Source organism: Merops nubicus, unplaced genomic scaffold, assembly GCF_000691845.1.
Source record: "Merops nubicus isolate BGI_N331 unplaced genomic scaffold, ASM69184v1 scaffold8294, whole genome shotgun sequence".
NCBI classification, from domain to species: domain Eukaryota; kingdom Metazoa; phylum Chordata; class Aves; order Coraciiformes; family Meropidae; genus Merops; species Merops nubicus.
Window position 1 is genome coordinate 56,057 of NW_008603540.1, and position 22,236 is coordinate 78,292.

The 22,236-nt window shown below is 41.2% G+C and overlaps 1 protein-coding gene across 1 annotated transcript in view; it reads left to right on the plus strand.

The window, feature by feature from the left end:
- LOC103771402 (hemicentin-1-like) overlaps window positions 1–22,236 on the plus strand; it is a gene marked incomplete at both ends in the record, with an annotated part of 82,650 nt that overhangs the window by 50,519 nt on the left and 9,895 nt on the right. Inside the window, 14 exons of the mRNA XM_008938698.1 lie at window positions 264–372; window positions 1,429–1,598; window positions 1,830–1,984; window positions 2,787–2,910; window positions 4,237–4,338; window positions 6,973–7,149; window positions 9,733–9,884; window positions 10,625–10,748; window positions 14,250–14,425; window positions 14,694–14,790; window positions 16,802–16,924; window positions 19,154–19,315; window positions 20,324–20,605; window positions 21,871–22,038. Of these exons, the coding sequence (XP_008936946.1) occupies window positions 264–372; window positions 1,429–1,598; window positions 1,830–1,984; window positions 2,787–2,910; window positions 4,237–4,338; window positions 6,973–7,149; window positions 9,733–9,884; window positions 10,625–10,748; window positions 14,250–14,425; window positions 14,694–14,790; window positions 16,802–16,924; window positions 19,154–19,315; window positions 20,324–20,605; window positions 21,871–22,038 (2,121 nt within the window). The remainder of the gene's footprint in view (window positions 1–263; window positions 373–1,428; window positions 1,599–1,829; window positions 1,985–2,786; window positions 2,911–4,236; window positions 4,339–6,972; window positions 7,150–9,732; window positions 9,885–10,624; window positions 10,749–14,249; window positions 14,426–14,693; window positions 14,791–16,801; window positions 16,925–19,153; window positions 19,316–20,323; window positions 20,606–21,870; window positions 22,039–22,236) is intronic.

Here is a 22,236-nt window from a genome sequence, read left to right on the forward strand (position 1 = left end):
TCTGGTAGGATCTGGAAAAAAACAAACACACACAAAACAGTAAAAAATAATTAGAAGAGTGATTTGAAGCCACAAAATATTGAGTAGATGTTTCCCTGCCAAAAGGAACAATGGCTTATAATGAACTACAAATCAACGTCTGTCCCAAAGTGAGATGGATGTAAAGATCATCATGCGTTTAACATTACTGTTTGAGATAAGAGTTTTATGATATTTTTTGATGCTTAAAAGGTTCTGTTGATAGATTTTTTTCTTTCTTACAGTCCCACCATTTATGGAAGGTGGGGATGAGCTCTTGGACTACATTGTGATTCTCCATAGCCCTTTGGAGCTGGATTGTTCAGCAACAGGGACACCCTCACCAACTATCACGTAAGGGGATTAGTATGACAGTAGAAAGAAAAATGAAAACCTATTGGTTGATTAGGTGAACTTGGAGGTAGTCTTTAGGAAATGCCCATAGAATCATTTAATCGAGTTCAACTGGTAACCCAGCACTGCCATGTCACCACCAACCCATGTCCCCTCAGCACAACATCTACACAGCTTTTCTATCCTTCCAGGGATGGGGACTCCACCACTTCACTGGGCAGCCTGGCCCAGGGCTTGACAATCTTTTCAGGGAAAGTGTTTTTCCAACTTCAATCTCCCCTGCTGAAACTTGAGACCATTTCCTCTTGTCCTATCTCTTGTTACCCGGGAGAACAGACTGACCCCCACCTCACTCCAACCTCCTTTCAGGTCTCCCCTGAGCCTCCTTTGCTCCAGGCTAAACAACCTCAATTTCCACAGCTGCTCCTCACAAGACTTGTGCTCTAGACCCTTCACCAACTTTGTTGCCCTTCACTGGACATGCTCCAGCCCCTGAATGGAGTGAGAGGCCCCAGACTGAACCCAGGATTCGAGGTGCAGCCTCACCAGTGCAGAGCGCAGAGGGACAATCCCTGCCCTAGTCCTGTTGGCCACACTAGTGCTGATACAAGCCAGGAAGAGGTGTTATTTAGTGATGGTTAATATGGGGAGAACAAACTCCTGGCTCCACTGAAGGTAGCGTCAGGCACACACATGACAGGATCAGGATTTTGAAGTAGTGTGGTATAGTGTTCCATAAGCATGTCCTGGAAATTAGGATAGATAACAAGAATTGGCAAACTCTCATTCCTTTGCTAATGTGGCTGTGGACTTTTCATCTGCCACCAGTGATTGATATTGCTTTGGGGATGCCTGTTCTCCTTAACTCCCTTCTCCTGATAAACCCTTTTGGTTCACGGCACTAAGAAGAGCAGAATACTACCTGACATCTTCAAGCCTCCCTAGAAATGCAAATAGAGTTACCGAAACATTCTGTTTAATAGAATTGTTTGTGTTTTAGGAGTGTTGTTGATCTTACTTTCATAGAGAACTGAGATTGTACTTTCTTTTTGGTAGGTGGTTGAAAGATGGTCAACCTGTTGAAGAGGGAGCTGCACATAAGATCTTATTAGATGGACAAAAACTTGTCATCTCTCGAGCTCAAGTGTCAGACACTGGCCACTATAAATGTGTGGCTGCAAATAAGGCAGGAGAACATGAGAAGGAATTTGATGTTACTGTGCATGGTAGGTTACTGAAGAAAGGGGCAAGAAGCAGACTACCTTTATTTTAAATTGCTGGCAAGAAGGTACTCAGATTTTCTGCAAACTTCTGTTTGTATTACTAGGTTGAAAAAGTAGAGATGAGAGCAGATGAAATGGGAGTAGAGCTGCTCTTACCTGTGGGATATTGCCTCTGGATGTTTAAATGTGTGTTTTCAAATGACGCTTTATTTTTGTTTCTGGTGCTCCTTGCAGTTCCTCCAACCATCAAATCAGCTGGGACTTCTGAGAGAGCTGTTGTGATATACAAGCCTGTGACGCTGCAGTGCATAGCTCATGGCATTCCCAGCCCTTCCATAACTTGGTTAAAAGATGGTCAACCAGTAAACACGGCCAGAGGCAATATAAGAGTAAGCACTAGTCTTTTATGGGATCAAACCTGTGAAAGATAGTTACAGTTAGTTACACGCATTCCTTTTGCTTCCCTCATGCTGTGATATAAAGGTGCTGAAGATCCATCCTGGAGAGTGATGGGCTTTTAACCCAAATAGGGTGGTACCTCAGATTGAATAGAAGTGTTTGGTAGACTGAATCCCATTAGACACCTCCATATTGGAAGGGTCCATGACTGTAAATTCAGCATCTGGCTTCTTTTAGTTGTACTTTAGCTCTACTTTCAGTTGTACTTTAACTGTACTTTAACTCTACTTCAAGATAACGTTGTCTGCCAGTTCTGAGGTGGCTCTGCACACTTGTCCCTGTGAGAGGGGATTAGATTAGTTGTTCTATGACCACTGCCACTGCAGCACCTACATTCCCTTCTCACTGTGAGATGCTGACTTGCAGTGCCCAGCCCCTCCCAGTGCTTGCATGCTCCGGGGGGTCGAGGGCTTCTAGTGGCTTTGATTTACTTCAGGCTGGGGCAGTTTTTGCCCATTTGTCAGCGGCAGCTCTCTGCCTGCAGCATCCTCTTCACTTTGCTTGCCTGCCCCTCTACCCTCCAGGTCTCCTTACAGCTGTACAGCTAATAATCCTGATGTCCCACCAACACTGAAGTCTCTGAACTTCCAAGACACCTCTTGCATGAGTGTTATCCCCTTTTCAGAAGCAAGATGAGGGTGGCTGTGTCCAGCTCCTGCTTTGCCGTTCCGCTTAGCGGCCCTGTCTGGGATGGGTGTGTAAAGTGGTTCCCTGCTCTCTGTTTTGGTACAGCTGGAGTCTTCAGGCCGTATTCTGCAGGTTGTCAAGGCCCTGCTGGAAGATGCTGGCCGGTACACTTGTGTGGCAACAAATGCTGCAGGAGAAGCCCAACAGCACATTCGGCTTCATGTGCATGGTAATGTTTCTGCCTCTAGTTGGAAGCTAAACGTGGCTGTTTTAAGGCAGCTTTTTTACATCTGGATTCCTTTCTTTTTTTAAGCTCCCTGGCATTTTAGTTGTCTCTGCACCTCTATCTTTCAGTTTTCTTTCTTTGTCTCACTCTGTTAGTGAGATGTCAGGGCAAAAGCTCTCTTCCCTGGGATTTAGTCTTTCTCGTGTGGTACCCAGGGCCCCAGCAATGAATGCCCTCCCAGTTAGCTCTTCTGTGCAGAGGTACCCCAGGTAGCCAAACGCATTGCTGCTGACCTGCTGCTCAAAAGGGTAACTGTTTCTGAATCAAGAGATCATGGATCGCTGTTGGCATTAGTAATTCGATCCGAGTATTCTTTGGATAACAGCATTCCCTGTGACCTTGCAGTGGGGGGACTTTACAGGAATGACTTTTCTGAGAAAAAGATATTCTCTTACAAGGGGATTTTTCAGACTGTTTAAGAGGAATTTTATTTTGCAGCTAAAAACAGTATAAAAAGTATCAGGGAGATTCGAGAAGCTGTTGCTTGCACGTGAATTTAATAAATGCTCTCACCATGATTTATGTATATTTGCTTCAGAAGTGGTCATGAGACATTGTGCATTCTTGATGTGACCCAATCCTCAGAGGATGCAGGAGGTGCGGGAATAGACTGTGGCAAAATGCTCATGATGAGTATGATTATGTTGACCTTTGTTGTCTCTCTGAGTCAGTAACGGGAAAATGTTAAACTGAAATGAAGAGACATGGGTGAGACTTAGAAAGAGGAACCACACTCATCTTAGACTGTGGTAACTGGATCATAATTAATTTTAGTGTTAGTCCTATACTCACAAATATCTCCTTGGTCCTGAGTCTTTATGTTCAAATTGTCATTCTCTGGTGTTTCTGTCATGTTGCAAATTTACACGCTTTAGTAAGGTGAAGAGTCTTGCTTTGTTAAAGCTGTGTACAGCATTCAGTTTGAAGTTACCAGTTCAAGTGAGATGAGCTTGCCATGTTACAAGAATTACTGTTTTGTGGTGTGCATCCATTTCCTGCAAGTCCATTTTGAGTGCCGTTTTTCCTGAAAGAACAAAAAGTAATAAAAATGTTTTATTCCTCTTTATACTGATGAGATTATGTAATTAGAGAGTATTCCCATTTCAAAGGCACACTTTCTTGAGAAATTCCTTGGTTGTCCAGTGGTTAGTTGAAGCTTGTGCAATTCATTGCCCAGAGTTTCTCGGAGGGCAGATTACTTAGTGATTGGATGTTCTGCTAGCTGGGTGGCTGAACTAATGAAAACCTGATGCCTTTGTCTTTTCTCAGAACCACCCAATCTGGAAGATGCAGGGAGAATGCTAAATGAAACAGTGGTGGTGAATAATCCCATCCATCTCGAGTGCAGAGTGTCTGGGAACCCACTGCCAGGTATGCACATGCACATTGGAGAACATGAAGCAGATCTCATAAAAGGCTTTTGCTTTTACCTGTCTCTTGTAAATAATGGATATTCTGAACGTGAAGTTAAACTTATGGCTTTTAAAGTAGCTAGAAACTGCTAAAACACTGTATGCAGTGGGAAATGTCAATATATCAATTGATGTGAAGTATCAACTTTAAACACAGCCACTCTTTTCCTCTGTCAGGTCAATATTTCCGAGTAGGGCAGATCTAAAACAATACCCAGTGTATTGAGAGTGAATGTGAAGTGTGACCACATCTAGGACCTTATCTGAAGTCTACTGCAGTCAATAGGAGGCCCTTGGCTTGGTCTGAGCCCCTTGCCTGTGAGAACGAGCAGCTTTTTTTTGTGTGTAGAGAGGTTTCTGTGGCTTGCCCTAATGATAAATTATGGTTATGAATTTGTGGGTTCTCCTTACATTCTAAGCTTTGAAAAATAGGCTATTTCTGTTTGTGCTTTATTCCCTCCTCCCACCTTTTTTTTTGTGGAATTTCAGTTTGGTTTTTTTTTTTTTCCTTTCTTTTTAAGGCAGGTTTTCCCTTGAAATGATAGACTTTTACCCAAGTGAGAGGTGAAGGAATCTGGCTCCTGTTTAGACTGATAGAGCTTCTGAATTATTTCTGAGCTGAAAAAAATCTAAAGCAGTCTGAATTTCAGTTACTTCATTGCTGGGATTCTTTCAGCACTAGGATTTTTGCATTAGGTCTTTTTTTACAGTTAATCTTTTTTTGTTCTTGTTGCTGAGATACACAGATAAAAAATTATTTCCTCCTTTTTTCCAGTGTGTGTTTTTTGTTCCCACCTTCTTCTGATGGGATATAAAAATAATGTGTTAATGTGAGAGTAATTTTCTAAGTTAATTATTCTTCCGCTAAACTTGGGGAATAGTGTATAACTAGTATCTTAAATCCAGTATAGCAGTTTATTCTTGTCTTGATGATAGTCCCATTATCAGAAGAAAGGTGTTACTAAATTTCAGAGAAACATCTGAGTTCACCTTCTCTACTTTTTTAAGAACTAATTTTCAGCAAAGTGTTATTTTCTAGAATCATTTATACTTGTATAAAACAGAATTTGAAATTATTGGGGCATATGTAAAATGTCATGAGAACATACAGGATTTTATATCCATTTTGCACTCTTGTTTGCTCACCAAATTGACTGTAATTTTAGGGCAAACAGTTAAAATGATGGCGTTCATATCCCTTATACAATAAAACCAATTTCTTGACCTCTTTGATGTATGATGTGATGAAACATAATAGTGTCAAGATATGACATGAGCTAAGAAAAGTGATAGCACAACATCACATTCTAAAAAAAAGAAGCTTGGTTGTTCTTTTTTGTCAGTCAGGCCAGATTGTTTCTTGGATGTGTGTCTTTCACAGAAAACTTGTGTGAAAAATGATTTAGTAAGTGGCAGTTTTATCTAACTGAGTAGCAAAGTGGTGCCAGTAAAGCAATGGTTACACGGTCTGCTGACGGAGGGTGCCATCTTTTGGCTGAAATGCAAAAAGTCCTTGGATTTTGTTGGTATAAAATCTTTTGGAGTAGCAGCAGTTTTCTGGGCTTTATGTTCATTTTTTCAGTCTGCCAGTTGAACTTCGATTTTGTTGCTTGCACTTGGTTCTGTAAATTTTGCCAGGTGCTTCAGTTTAATCATGGAATGGTTTTGGTTGGAAGAGACCTTTAAGCTCATGAAGTCCAGTTGTTAACCCAGCACTGCCACTAAACCATGTCCCTCAGCAGCACACCTACACGGCTTTTCAATCCCTCCAGAGGTGGGGCCTCCACCACTGCCCTGGGCAGCCTAGGCCAGGGCTTGACAACCCTTGTGGGGAAGAAATTTTTCCTCATGTCCAACCTAAACCTCCCATGGCACAAATTGATACTGTTCCTCCTGTCCTATCTCTTGTTAACTGGGAGAAGAGACTGACCCCCACCTCACTCCAGCCTCCTTTCAGGGTGTTGTTGAGAGCAAGTCGGTCTCCCCTGAGCCTCCTTTTCTCCAGGCTAAACAACCCCAGTTCCCTCAGCTGCTCCTCACAAGACTTGTGCTCTAGATCCTTCACCAGCTTTGTTGCCCTTCTTTGGACACGCCCCAGCTCCTTAGTGTCCTTCTTGGAGTTAGGGGCCCAAAACTGAACCCAGTATTTGAGGTGCAGCTTCACCAGTGCCATGTACAGGGGGACAATCGCTGCCCTACTCCTGCTGGTCACACTGGTGCTGATACAGGCCAGGATGCTATTGGCCTCCTTGGCCGCCTGGGCACACTGCTGGCTCATGTTAAGGGGGCTGGTGACCAACACCCACAGGTCCCTTTCTGCTGGGCAGCTTTCCCCAGGCCTGGATTGTTGCAGGGGGTTGTTATGTGTAGCAATGCTTTAGGGTAAAAGGTGAAAAAATTATATGTATTATATTATTGTTCATTTTTAAACAGCTCAACCTTGGTGTGAGATGAGTAAATCCCCTATAAGTACACTTTGTGTGGTAATTTTTGTTATCACAAACTTAGGTGGAAAGTTTGAAAACTATTTGTTCCCATTGTTTGTAATGGGGGAATTTTGGGGAACTTTTCCATGTCTCCTTCCATGATGCAGCGATCACGTGGTACAAAGACAGTCGCCCGCTTCCCAGCGCTGCCGGCGCCGCGCTTCTGAACCGAGGGCAGGTTCTGCAGATCGAAGCTGCCCAGGTCTCTGACACTGGCCTTTACAAGTGTGTGGCTGTCAACACAGCGGGCATGGCTGAGTTGCTCCACAGCCTTCAGGTTCATGGTAAGTACTAGAAAACCTACAACACCCACCTACATGCACTTTTCAAGTTTCCAGTCTACTGAATGAACTCATCGTTCATCACCCCGTCATACTGGAAGAGGTACAGCAGGAGCCAGAGGGAAGAAAAGTCACTCCTCTGGTTTTCAGTGATGTTAGAATACGTGTTTTGACTTGGGGAAAATGTGGAAAGGGAAGTAAATTCTAGGAGGGATGAGCAGAGACAACAGACTTGTGGAAGAGGGTTTTATGTTACCACTTCAGCAATTTGGAAGGCCTTGCAATTGCTGGGTTTTGCTGTAGATGATTCTAAAGCTCACAGTGGATCAAGAAAGGACACAGATCAAATGCTCTTTCATAATCCAAGAGTTTTAGGGAAAAATGTACTGTATCTAATAAGATGGAGTGGAAATGTGGGTGTTTGCAGACATGAGACACCTGATCAAAAGCCAAGCTGGAGCTTTTCCACTGATTTCAGTGGCTTTTCGATGGGGCTGTAATCCAAATTCTTATCTTTGATACATGCACGTGCATGTAGCTGGTTTTCTGTGGGAGTCTTTTATGCAAAACTGTGGCCCAGATCTGGCACAGTGTCTCCAGCTGAGATGCACACAGAGTATGTAGTTCCTATTAATGTTAATTAACAAATAATGAGTTGGGCAGTACATTTCTGTGGAATTAATGGCCATCATGGGAAAAATTTATGGCTCAAGACATGGTCAAAGGCAATTAACCCCGCCCAGTGATTAATTCCCAGGAAATAGTTAGAGCCAAGGTCATTATTCTGGTTAAGCTGAAAATGAATAACAACTTCTAAGTAGATTTGTGTCTTTTCATGGGTGGTGGAATATCAGCAGATATGTCCGGAGTTTTCTAGGGATGTAATACTTTTTGACTTAGACAGATGAAATTGTTTCCCCTTCCAGAACAGAATATGTGCAGTTGCAGCCAGCACCAATTGCATCAAAGGAAGCTGAAACACCTATCCCTCAACCAACTTAATTCAGCTTGTGTCGTGCCAGGCTCACAGTGGATTGCTTTTTGAATTTGCCACAAACAAGCTTATCCTCCACTTGACTTAGAGTTTGTGAGTTTGAGAAGAGGAAGCTTGAGGTTTTTTCATTTTTGCATCAAAACCAATGTTTGATTCTGCAGGCTTAACATTAAATGAAACTGGGCAGGCCTGCTGAAGGAAGCAGGCTGAATTCCAGTTTAGCATATTCATATCTTTTCCTTGTATTAATTTTTTCCACATCTTTCTCAGCTCTGTAGCTTTTTCAGGCATTTGAGAACAATGGGTTGGATACTATTGTAGGGAAATAGGAGAACTACGTGCATGTGTGTGGGGAATAAAACATTATAAAATGACAGTTGCTTTTTTCCCTTTCCAGAATCCATTGCTGCTATTACTGGAATTTATTTAGGAGTAGGTAGCCTGAGTTATTTGCTGTTAGAGGTTGCTGAATTTATTAATAGTTCTTATTTTCAGTGCAGAATTTTATACAATATTTGTTTCCACACACAGAATGGTTTGGGTTGGAAGGGACGTTAAAGATCATCTAGTTCCAACCCCCCTGTCACAGGCAGGGACACCTCCTGCTAGACCAGGTTGCTCAAAGCCCCATCCAACCTGATGTTGAACACCTCTAGTGACAGAGCATCCACAGCTTCCCTGGGCAACCTATACCAGTGTCTCACCACCCTCAGAGTAAAGAACTTCTTCCTAATTTCTAAACTAAATCACCCACTTCCAGTTTGAAGCCCTTACCCCTTGTCCTATCACTACAAGGGCTTGTGAAAAGTCCTCCCCCCAGCTTTCTTGTAGGCCCCCTACAGATACTGCAAGGCTGCAACATAGGTTATGTATAAGTAGATCTCATAATTCATAGCTCTTTCTAGAAGTGACTTCAAGTGTTTGTACTGCTACTGACTGTAAAGTTGTTACTGGTAGGAGCAAAAAAAATTGTTTTGATTCTCCTGATAAATGAAACATCTCCCTTTTTTAGTACTTCTTTTCTCCCTTTTCAACATAGCACTACAAAATTTGCTAGACTGTGTAAGTCAATTACAGCAAGAGTTTTGAGATATTCCATTAATGTGTTTTTTATCATCAGACAGGCAGATGTTGTACAGTCTAATCTGGTAAATGTTCACATATGCTCTGCAAGGCCAATTTATTGCTCTCTCTATATATTTGCTTTATGCAGTTTACATGATAAACTTCTTTCTTTAATCCCCACCACTCTTATGCCTTTCACGAGGTCTGAATGGAGTATCATGAAAGTTCAAGGGAATATTTTCTGGTTTTATGTTGTGGTTCCTGGGTTCTGCAGCTGTCTTCTGGGCTGTGGGCCCAGTCCTGCTTACCTTGCTCACGGTAGTTTCATTGAAAATATGCAAGGAAGAGCAGGATTTGGCACAGGGCAAACTAATGACAAGAGTGCAGCAGGAGTAACAGGAAAAAACTTTCCAACAATGTAGTGCCTTGTAGAAAGAGAAATAACATCCAAATGTAAGCGGCCCACTTAATTCCACTGTGATTAATACTCTCATGTAGCTGTTTCTGCTTTGTTTTCTTTTTTTCAGTCCCACCATCAATCTCTGGCAGCAATGAGATGGTGACAGTGGTGGTTAATAATCTAGTGCGACTGGAGTGTGAAGCAAGAGGCATCCCAGCACCTATTCTGACATGGCTAAAGGATGGTAGTCCTGTTTCCAGCTTTAGTGATGGACTCCAGGTACTGGGTTCATATCCTGCTTTCTGTGCTGTTTCCTGTTGTGGTAGGAGGGTTTTAAACCAATGCTGTTTAGTGGAAGAGAATAACTTAGAGGTTTTGGTATGAAATTGTAGGGCATTTTGCTCTAGGTTATTGGTATGAAATTGTAGGGCATTTTGCTCTAGGTTATTGGTATGAATTTTTCATTCACTGGCAAAAAGAGGAAACAGGACCATACTCCTGTGCTGAAGAGACCCATAGAACTCAAGATCATACAATATTTCATTACATAATGTAGTAATTCAGAAAAAAAAAGACCATTCACCAATGTAAGGAGATATTTCAGCACACATTTCAGATATTTCAGGAGCCATTCAGAGTTACACAGCTGCTTTTTGAAAAGCTAATTTTATGATCTGAAAGGAAAGAGGGGAAATTTGTATAGTCTGGGGATGACTTGGGACACAGAGTAAAGGTGTGTCAGAATGTTTGAAACTGGTAAGAGGGAGGAATCTCCAGATCCTGTGAAGACCTGCAAGTGCCAGGAGTTCCCTAGAGACTTGCAGGAGTTTAGACTTCTGCTTTTGCAAGTCTCATTCAAAAGAGAACAACAGAGTGCAGGAAAGAGCACAGGGGGCAGGGTGATGGTGAGAAGCAGTGGCAAAGGCAAGTATTTCATTTTGCAATGAAACGTGTTGGTTCTCTCTGCTCGTGCTCTGCACTGAGGTGTGCATTCTGAACGGGGTGTGCTGTTACTGCAGGTGCTGTCTGGGGGCCGAGTCTTGGCACTGACTAGTGCCCAGATCAGTGACACAGGAAAGTACACGTGTGTGGCAGTCAACGCTGCGGGCGAGAGCCAGAGAGATACTGATCTCAGAGTCTATGGTGAGAGCTGCTCGTGGAGCTTTAATGACACACACTCTAGCCCAGACCTTTAACAACGTTGAATAAAAATGGTTCCAGCTCTTAATGGAAGGAAAAGTGATGAGGCCATGCATGTATGTTAGCAAAAATATATATATATATATATGCACATCCATACACAGGTATCAGAGTATGTAAGTATGTTCTTTGTATCCTTGAAGAAATGTAGCTGCAGCAATGAATTTGCAAGTTGAATACATAAAGGCTCATTTATAAATGATAGGAGAAAATGTGTGTTTGTGTAAATATATGTAGATCCCATGGGCAAAAGGTGTTATTTGGGGCAGAGCTCAATTCTTTATTGAACCAAGGTGAGTCAATGTGAGTTTGCTGTACATCTCTACAGTTTTCATTCTGTTTTCAAGCCTTGCTATGCCTGTCTAAATGGTGGTGACATGTTTAGTGCTAATTTTAGATATTTTTAGGCACTGTATTGAGCCCAACCAGTCAACTTTGTTTCTTTGAAGAAGCAGAAAGTATCTCTTTTGTACTTCATCAGTTTTCAAAATTATGTCTTTAAGTTAATTATGAAATCTTTTTAACTTTACTCACATAAATTTACCCTTCCTTCTGATTTCTTGTAACTTGTATGGACTTCATCCTTAATTTTTTTGTAACTCATGTAAGATACCTTTTCATATTGTGTTCTTAGAGATTGTTGGTGAGATGCAAATAGCAAAGAGCATGGTGTATGGCCAGGAGGGATGCCAGGGAGCTTTACTGTAGCAAGCTTTAAGTTTTCTTGGACAGCTCAGTGGTTTTGTACACCAGTGAAACGAGAGTGAGCAATGATGTGCCATTTGTTTTAGAAATCTCATGGTATCAGATGTAGAGAGAGGGGTTTGGAATTAACAACCTTTGAGGTTTTTGCTTCTGCTTTCAGTAGGTCAGTGGAGAGGGAACTGTTGTGGCTTTGCCAGTTTCTGGCTTTATGGCAATCCTAAACAGGAGTCTGGAAACAATCTGGCAAGAGAAGTTAGGAGTTTGGATGTTTTCTAAGGTGAATAGGGACAGCTGGCCAGGTTATTTTTTTTTAAAGTTTGGCTTTCAGAATTGGTTTCCTTTTAAATGCACTGTGGTCAGGATAGTCATGACTTGAGTCATGGCTTGTGCATCTGCAAGGGGCAGTTCAGAGTCAGCATTCTGGCATGGCAGGCAAGCTCAAGGTTAATGCAGGCTGGAGTGTTCCATGCCTAGGGCAAGGAATATCAAGGTCCTTCTTGGTGTTTGAGGACAAGGATGTTTGCACACATAACCACAGAAGTGGCATGGATGTATTTATTGTTTCTCTTTTATTTCCTGGAACCTCTGCTCTTTTTAGCTAGATGACATTAAAAGAGTGAGTTAGAAGTTCTGTATGTTTAAAATCACTGTTTTATTAGAAGCTGGCCAGGGCTGAACTCAGCTGCAGGAACATCCTGAGTGAGGCTGTCACCAAAAAGTAATACTACTCTTAGGACTTGCTTCGTATGGGTATTCTAATTAAGAAGTCAAAGGAAGAAAATAATTTGGAGTAGAGTTGGAACTGAGATGATTAGAAATGTGCAGTGCACTATGCCAGCCTATGAGTTGGAACAGTCTGGGTAACATATAGTTACCATGAGCCTAATTAGATTAATTTTAAACCCTGTTCCTTCAGAAACAAATCCTGCAGTGTCCATTTCTCTATTTCATAAACTCAGTTTCCTTTTGAACACATTCCAATTAATTTAGCTGGGAGGAAAAGTAATTGGTGGAAAAGCATTGGGAAATAAATTTGTCTTCTGCAGTAATGGATCAGCTTCCAGTTTTCAGTTCCACAACACTTGTAAAGAATCTGGGCCTTTGTGAATTCTACAAAGAAAATAAGATAAACATATTTTTTTTCAGTTACTATATTTCTTATCCACAGAGACCAGACTTTTCCCTAAATTATTTCCAAACTGTGAAATCAGCTGTGCTGCTTAGTGCTTCCTCTGCAAGAAAAACAAAGCTTTATTGTTAATGTGATTTTTCAGGACATCTTGAGAGTTGCATTACTGGTTTACTGAGCACCACTTTGGGACATTTCACAATTTCACGTGTGCTAATTAATTCAGTATCTTTTTGTTCAGACTGAAGCCCAGAGTATTTCTCACAGACAGTCCCACTGCTTCCTTTCTTACCCCAGTATTTGGTGCAATCAAATGCAATTTCTGAAGTAATAGATTGCAAAACTAAAAAGCAAAGGAAATGTGCCAGAGATTCATTTTATAATGAAGGTTCTTATATTTGGCCCTGGTCTGTTTTTATTTTTAAAAAGACGTTAAAACTTCTAACGTGGCAATATTCTGTCGGCAACTCAATGCTGCCTGAGGAGTCTTAGAAAATTTCCTTTGTCTGATGGCACAGAGTGCCATTACCAAAGGACATGTGGTTCAGCCATGAATGCTGATCCAAAGCCAGAGATGTCAAACAGTTTTCAGTCTTCAGTCTTTTCATTTAAGCTCATCTTGTCAGTCTAATATTTCCTCTGTGTTTTTTTCAATTCCAGCCATTGACACGTTCCCCATGAAAATTGCTGGCTTGCTGTGTTCCAGTATTTAGTTCTCAGTTGCTTTCTCAGTTGCTTTGTTTTTCTGACTGTGGAAACACAAATAATCTGAAAAATGAGGGGAAAAAAAGTGTTTTCTTAAAGCTTGATGCTGTTCAAGAGCAGCCAATGGGCTTCAATTTAAATGTCCAGAAGCATCTTGTTTTTTTCCTTCTGCACAGAAAACTTTCATTCCAAAAGCTAATTTTTCTACCCTATAATTTGGAAATAATAGTGTGATAATAAGGTTAACACTGAAACTGTAGTACAAGTTTAAATATAGTGCTCTGTGCCAACAATTGCAATAATTAGCTAGCAGATACCACACAAAGCAGAGAGACAATAAAGTAATTGTAGGTTATGACTTGATGATTAAGTCATTAACCTATTCGCTTGGCAGCAACCCTGTAAGATCTCGTTCTGTCTTCTGGATTTGGCCAACTCTGGACAAAATTCTTCTTAAAGTCAGAGTTCTCCTTAAAGCCAAGTATCTGTCTTGGCACTGTCTGGAACAGTTTTAAATGTTTTCAGCTTCTGGGTCTGATTATTATCTTGTGAGCCTTTTCACTCATCAGGTCTTTTTCTTTCCAGCAGGAATGTACTATGCCATTCTTTATATACTGGTGATTTTCCTTTCTAGCTGTATTTCAAGTATTGTTTTGCTAGTCTTGGCTTATCGACATGATTTTGTTATACTTAATGTCTCACTGCATGTATCTTGTGTAGAGGTTATTCTATAAGTAACAAAAATTATTCTGTGCTTTTTGTGATATAAAAGAGACTTAAACTGTGTGTTGGAAAGGTGGTAACTGGCATATTACTTTTGTTAAATGAAGAGTTAACTCCACAGCGTATTTACTCTGGGAAGTTTGCAATGCCCAAAGGTCCTTTGTTTTGATTCATTGCTGTAGTTCCACCAGACATCATGGGAGAGGAACAAAACGTCTCGGTGCTCATGAGCCAAGCAGTAGAACTGCTGTGCCAGAGCAATGCCGTTCCCCCACCCGTGCTGGCATGGCTCAAAGATGGACGACCCCTGCTGAAGAAGCCAGGTCTCAGCATCTCTGAAGATGGAAGTGTGCTGAAGGTAAACTGGGCAGTCGGGCTCCACTGGCCATTGCTTTTGGGGGAGTTGGACCCACCATGAAGGCACTAGAGACCCACTGGAGATTGGAGAGTTTGCATGAGTGTAATTACTCATGCAAAGTCATGTGCAGATTTTGTGTGAGTAATATGTTATTTTTTTGTATATCAGTCGTCTAAATATTAAAATTGAATCCTGAGCAACCTCTCCCTGCATGTTTCATGTAAAACAATGTAAGAAGAATAAATCCAGGTTTTCATTTTTGTCCTAGATTGAAGGAGCTCAAGTACAGGACACTGGTCGTTATACTTGCGAAGCGACAAATGTTGCTGGGAAAACTGAGAAGAACTATAATGTCAATATTTGGGGTAAGATTTATTAAGCTTATTCCAGAAATGGGAACAGAGCTCTGAGAGGAATTATGATGTGAGACACTAAAATCCTCTGTAGTCCATAAATATTTAATTGCTGAGGTTCACGCAGGGAGATGTTATGTGTGCTGTAGTTTAACAGTCCCAGGAAAGCACAGACATAGTTCAAATTGCTTTGGTTTGGTTCTAAATTAATACCAGCTACTTTGCACGCCTTTGCCAGGCTGGGTTTGCATGCTTGGTAGTAGTTTAGAGCTATAATTAATTGTTTTTATATCCATACCTCCTATTAGAGTGCACTCTAATGCCATTTAAAGTACCGACTTTCAACTTTTTTAAATGCTAAATTGTGGAAATTCAGATAAATAAAATCTGGTTTACCTAGCTTTATTTGCTCTGCAAAGTTACTGGTGCTGAGTCATCAAAATAGCTTTAGTAAAAGTTTTGTCTTGCTAGATGAGCAGTGTAACTTAGGACATTTATTTTAGTCATTTGAGTGGTTTTTCTGCACCATCATTTTCTCCCCATATGCAAATTGAAACATGCCTTTTTTTTGCTAGTACAAATTAATTTCTTGTTTTGAAATCACAAGACTAGAATTATCTAACACATTTTGTAAAGCTAAAACTACAATCTTTAGTACAAACTTGTGTCATTATTTATTTAACTACCAGGAATGTTTCTTTTTAACTGGAGGTGGCCATGCAAGGCCCTGCAGTTTTTCCATGCTGAAACATATACCATTTACTGTGTGCCACCTTCAGCTCTGTCCCTCCCTTCCCAGATCTGCAGTGTTGCAGGTCCCAAGATGGGCAGTGTTGCAGAGGACCTTTGCCACTGGAGGGATATAGATTTGTTCTTTCGTGCAGTGAGACCATTTCAGTAGGATCTGGAGAGCTGGAATAATTCTTTGCTAGTTAGCAGTTTTGATGGAATAAGCTTAATAGAAACCAAAAGCAGCCTGTGAAAGTCATCTGTGGATAAGTGTTTAGAATTACAGTCTTTGTTTACACCAAGGAATAAAAATCCTGCTTACCATATTTTTAAGCTTTAAATGCAGGAAATGTATTCTTCAGAGGACTGGTGAGATCCTGAGATAACTGTGCTTCCAGGAACCAACCTATGTGTTAAATGTAAGATGTACCTCTGTAGAAAAGGGCACAAACCTCTTGATTAGGAGCAGGGCAAATAAAAGGTTGAAGCCAGTAAAGCACAGTAAAGCCCTTTGCAGTCAGTCATTTTGAGACCCATGCAACTGGTTGCTGCTGAGTAGTTTGAAGCTTCAGAAGGAGAACCTGTCTACTGTCTCATGTGTTATAAGTTATTGATTTAGTGAGATTTTATCCTCCAGGTTTAGCCTACATTCTCCTCTGCTTTTTTTGGTTTCTCTTGAAGTGTTACCTACACTATTTTTATCTGATGAAAACGGTTCCCCCGTTTCAAGAAGGCAGTTATCCCTTCCCTGGTGATTGAACTGAAGTTCCTGGAGTATCAAAGTGAAAACAGTGGTCCTTTTGCCTGCCACTGGATTACAGAGCTGTAGGGGGAAGCTGGCATGCTGCTACAGCAGGACAATCAAAGGGATGGGATCCTTTGCATTGGACATAGCAGCTAGTGTGTGGATGCAGGAAAAATTCAAAAGAAAAACTTGGGCTGAATTTTGAAAGTCACTTTCCACCTAATGAATGCTTATTAGCTAATCTCCTGAATGAGGCAGGCTCTTGGAATTGGAATCAGGTTACAGAATTCACATAAATGGCTGTGTTCTGTGAAGTCCATTCAAAAGTCAGCTAGAAAAAGTCACTTCAAGGCTGGAAATATGGATGCAGTCATTTGTAAGTATATTATTCCCTAGCCAGGGTCTGATTTGCATTGTCAGTAAGCGAACATAATCCTTGTAATTGCTTCAGAGCAAGTGGGACAAATTTGTGTGAGGACCTTTTGGTTCTTACTGTAAGCTGATAATGTTTTGTTTCAAATGCTGTGATTATTTGGCATTTCTTTTCAGTGTCACCAAGTATTTATGGCTCAGATGACATCTCTCAACTGACTGTAACTGAAGGGGGCTCGATAAGCCTGATATGTGAGTCTAGTGGCATCCCACCACCCAGTCTCACCTGGAAGAAGAATGGTGAGTAACAGTCCATTGTCTGTTTTGTAGAGCAAATGTGATAACTCTGACCTGCCAGATTTTCTTTTTTCCTGTGAATATTTGAGATGGTGTGTTCTGAGGAGTTCAAGCATGCAGATATATAGGACCTAGACCACAAGTCTTGTGAGGAGCCACTGAGGGAAATGGGGTTGTTTAGCCTGGGGAAAAGGAGGCTCAGAGGAGACTTTGTTGTTCTTGACAACTCCTTGAAATGAAGTTGGAGCAAGGTGAGTCCATGTCTCCTCCAAAGTAACCAGCGATAGGACAGGAGGAAATGGCCTCAGGTTGTACCAGGAGAGGTTTAGGTTGGGCATTAGGAAAACTTGCTTCCTGAAAAGGGTTGTCAAGGCCTGGCCCAAGCTGTCTAGGGAAATGATGGAGTCCCCATCCCTGGATGGGTTGAAAAGCTGTGTAGATGTGGTGCTGAGGGACATTTTTTAGTGATGGACTCGGTCGAGTTAGGTCAATGGTTAAACTCCATCATCTTGAAGATTTTTTCCCACCCAAGCAATTCTGTGATTTTATGATATCTGAACAGTCCTGATATTGCATAAAATGAACTCCAGTCATAAATTATTCCCTTCTAACTGACCTCTGCTTGGATTAGGTGTCATTATTCCTAAAGGTGTACAAAAGAAGCACAGTGCAGAGATTCCTGAGCTGATGTAAAAATGGACCGTGGAGCACTTAACCCCTCTCAGGATGCTTATTTACCACGGTGCAGCAGGGGAGCATCAGACCTACAGCCAGCAGGGCCTTGAGCCACCATGAAGTCCTGTGGTGCTGAGCTGAGCATCTCTGCCCTGTGATCTGCCCTCTGCATTACACAGATGTGTTTCTCTGAGTTAGCGTAAAATTTGCTGCCGTGGCATACAGCCAAGTGATGAAAATGCATCCAGTTGTAGTAATTGCTTTTGAGATTTACTGAACCTTTCTCTCATCCCATCTTAATATTTAAGATTTGTCTGCACACCTTTTTGCTTTAGGGGTTAAAGTAACACTGACACTATTTTATGAATCAGTTGATAAAAGCAAGTTTTTTTAGCACCTTCTTTTAAGCGTGGACACTCTTGGAGACAAAGCATTAGCAAAAGAAGATGTTGAACTCTTCCAGTGTGCTACATCTTAAGTCATTAATCTTACCAATTCATCTGTGTTTTTCTAGATGGCACAATTCAGCATGGTATGTGCCTATCATAGTTAGTCTTGGCTTGTGGGAAGAGCAGATCTTAATTACAAAACACTTCTCCTAATGCATAAAGTTTTCTGAGAAAATGAAGTTTATCAAGTTCTTTTTAAACTGGTCTTATGGAAGCCAAAAAGGTTGTATGACATGTTCAAAGACGAGGTTGGATGGGGCCTTGTGCAATCTGGTCTAGTGGGAGGTGTCCCTGCCCATGGCAGGGGGTTTGGAACTAGATGATCTTGAAGGTCCCTTCCAACCCAAACCATTCCATGATTGTATAATTCTGATCATGTACAGGGAGGCTAAAGTGCATACAGTTAAATGCCAGAAAGGAAACTTAACCCTTTTGAAAAATGCAGGAGAGCAGTTAAAAAGTAGTACAATTTTGAGTGCTACTTGAGAGCCAAATTTTCCATCACTGCTGACATTTGGGTGCACCTCATATAGAGCATTGTAAATGCAGATGGGGGAGATGGAAATTCATCGTGTATGAATTATCAGTGGCAGATGCACTCCTGCTGCTGCACTGTCTGTGATTTGTAAAGATGGAGATAGTTACCGAATCTGAGGTCTCAGATACTGAGAATCCTGCTCAGAGAATGCAGTTTTATTTTGCTGTCACATTACTGCTGAGGATTTCCTGGGCAGAAATCTATGCACGTGTGTTCTACAACACACAGTACACAGATGGTCCAGTTGTGGAAGCGAAATTCTGTTTCTGAGTACTGGCTGTGCTGGGTGAGATGATTTTGTACTGGACAAAGAGGCAGATTTTGCTGAAAGGGGTGAATTTACTGCTCAGTAGAAGTGTCAAAAACTTTCTGAATGGATATGAGTGTGGTGAGAGTTATTGTGCTTTCACTGAGGGTGTTGTATATTTTGAAGTCAGCAGTTAACATGGGGAGTCCTCAGAATCTGCTTGCATGAGGTTTCTGATTTCTAAATGACCAGTGGACTTTGCACCATGTGAGCAAGCTCGTTATCATTTTCTGTGATTTTATCTGGACAAACATCTCTTGCAGGCTCTCCACTGGTGGCTGACCTTTCAGGAAGGGTGCGGCTGTTGTCTGGAGGCAGACAGCTGCAGATTTCAATTGCTGAAAAGTCTGATGCTGCTTCTTACGCTTGTATTGCTTCAAATGTAGCTGGCAGTGCAAAGAAAGAGTACAGTTTGCAAGTGTATGGTAAGTTACCTTGAAAAACTCTGCTCATAGTTTGCCACTTGTGCACTAAAGTAACATTATAGAAATGCTGTCAGTACAGTTCAGCTGCAGGATTTTCAGAGAGTAATGTCTAGCTGTAGGACAATTTGAGGGTACTCCAAGGAGACTGCTAAGTAAATCTTCTTAACAGGGACAGTTTTGACAGGACAAGGGGTGACGTTTTTTAACTAAAAGAGGAGAGAGTTAGATTAGATAGAAGGAATGAATTTTTTATGCTGAGGTGGTGAGACCCTGGCCCAGGTTGCGCAGGGAGCTGGTAGATGCTTCATCTCTGTCAACCTGCTCTACTTGAAGATATCGCTGCTGCCTGCAGGGGGTTTGGGCTAGGAGACCTTTAAAGGTCGCTGCCAACCCAAACCATTCTGTGATTCAAATTAAAATTTTGGCAGTTTGGACTTGCATCTTGACCAAGACATCACATATACCCGTTGAAAGTGCCCTTGACCACAGATGATTACAGGGTTGTAACCCCTGTAGGTATTTTAATATTTCTTGTCATCAAACTATAGTAGTGGTGACAAATAATTTGACTTATATTTCCCTTAGATTTCACTGCTACTTCTGGGTTTTTTTTTGGTCAGGAATAAAAGGAGATATTTTTAAACAATCCCATGAAAGAGAAAATATTCAAAAATCTGTAGGGATTGATAGCATTTGGGGTGGTCTTTTATAATTTGATTTTTTCTCCTGTTTGCCTTTCTAGATTTCCCTGTAAGTTATATTTTAGAAAAAAAAATCTTATTTTATATGGTGGAAGATGGGGAGAGGTGGTTATCCATCTTTTTGTGGTCCTGTGGGAAATGAATTGCAGAGTGCCCATAAAAGATTTGCTGGCAGTATCCTGCAATAACTGTTCTTTATAAAAAGCTGAGCTGACAGACTTGATTGTTGTTCTGTGCAGAAACAGGTGAAGATCCTGAGCTGTAGCTTCCAGTTGATTCGTGTGCTGTGTTTCTTTTTCTTTCATAGTTCGACCAATTATATTAAATAGTGGTAGCCACCCATCAGAAGTTGTCGTCACTCAAGGAAATGAAATTTCCTTGGAGTGCAAGGTACAGGGCATTCCAGAGCCAGCAATAACGTGGATGAAGGATGGCCATCCACTGGCCAGTGGAAGGGACATCTCAATTCGTCATGGTGGTCGTTTTCTTCAGCTGAAAAATGCCCAAGTGTCAGACACTGGCCGCTACGTCTGTGTCGCTGCCAATGTGGCAGGGCTGTCTGACAGAAAATATGATTTAAATGTTCATGGTGAGTATGAGCAACACGGGGCAGGTGGGACAGAAATAAATTGGACCTTTAGATTCACCCAAGGATATCCAGGGAATAGTCACGTAGCTAAATGCCCCACCTCTGTTTATTTTGGGCTTTACATGTGATGCAGTTTCAATCGGAACTCAGCGATGCAAGTTCAGTTGCAGTGTTACAAAAATCCAAATCCAATTTTATAACTCCTGAATATTTAAAAATTGTATTTCTCTCCTTGTTAATACCAAGCCAACCCCAGATGCTCAGTCTCCCAAGAAGAGAAAAGCAAGATAGGGTATAGTTTTATACCATACTGGGGTGAGTGTTGTGGTGGGAAATACTCTATTGTGGAAGACGAAAATCAAGGGTTAGTCAGGAACACCTAGTTAGTGGCCACTACCAGAGGACCATTACCTGAGGACAGCCAGCATCTCAAGTATCTCATTACCATGTTCTCTCATTTTGCACAATCAGAATAATTTAAAGATGGTACCTCCAACTGGAATTGATTTCCATAATTTGACTTGATGGCATTGATCAGAATAGCAGGTTATCTTATAACCACTGTAATGCTTTTGCAAATAACTGTGCTTCATCATCAGAGAACACTCATGTTTTACTGTGAAAGTAAACAGAGGATTTCTCAGTGTTGAAAACAAGAGGACAAAATTATTTACCTTTTTTTTATTTGGAATATTAGCTTTATTACCGAACTTCAGGATAGTAAAGAAACACTTCAAACCTTCTAAAACTACACAGAGTGCTGGAGGATGTTGGTCAGTTCTTGACCCTAGGCTTTCTGTTGTACAGTATGTACTGCAGAAGTGCAGAACTGTTTTCAAAGTGGAAATATTCTTCTTTGTAGCAAAGAAAAAATAAATTTGTGGTTGTTATTTTATAGGAAGTTGTTCTTTCCATTAGAAAAAAATCATGTAATTCTGTCAGGGTTAGAATTTTCCCTAGTGTTTTATTAGGTACTGGAAATTATGATTGGCATAGACTGGACAGAATTACTATAAACTGTTACTACAGATCTTAAGCCATAAAATAAGTTAACAGAACTGATGGAATTTAATTTAAATATTTCCATGCCATTACGCATTAAGAAATTGACGTTAATATATAGTAATAAATGTCTCAGTTTTGTAGCTCTTCATTGTCCAAGTGTAACTGAGTTTCAGTGGATTATTTGGATGACAGGATGTTTTGACAGCAAAATTAATTTTTACTTGTTTTGAAGCGTGGCCTTTCTCTACTCTTTTTGGTAGTTCCCCCAAGTATTGCTGGTTACCTGCAGACGCCTGAAAACATCAGCATTGTGGAGAAGAATCCCATCTCTCTGGTTTGTGAAGCTTCAGGAATTCCTTTGCCATCAATAACGTGGCTCAAGAATGGGTGGCCTGTCACACTGAACAACTCGGTGCGAATCCTCTCAGGTACAGCAGCTGCAGTTAATTAAAAAAATAAAATGAAAAAAGGGAAGCGGGTGAAGGGCTCTCTGCATCTACAGGGCAGGTCTTTCACATGAAAGAAGGTTTGGTTTAATAATCTGTAAAGGCAAGGATAGAAGAGAAACTGTTATTCAAAGCCAGGCTTTTCAGTACGTGGGGTCAGATTGGCTGGGATGGCTGCTG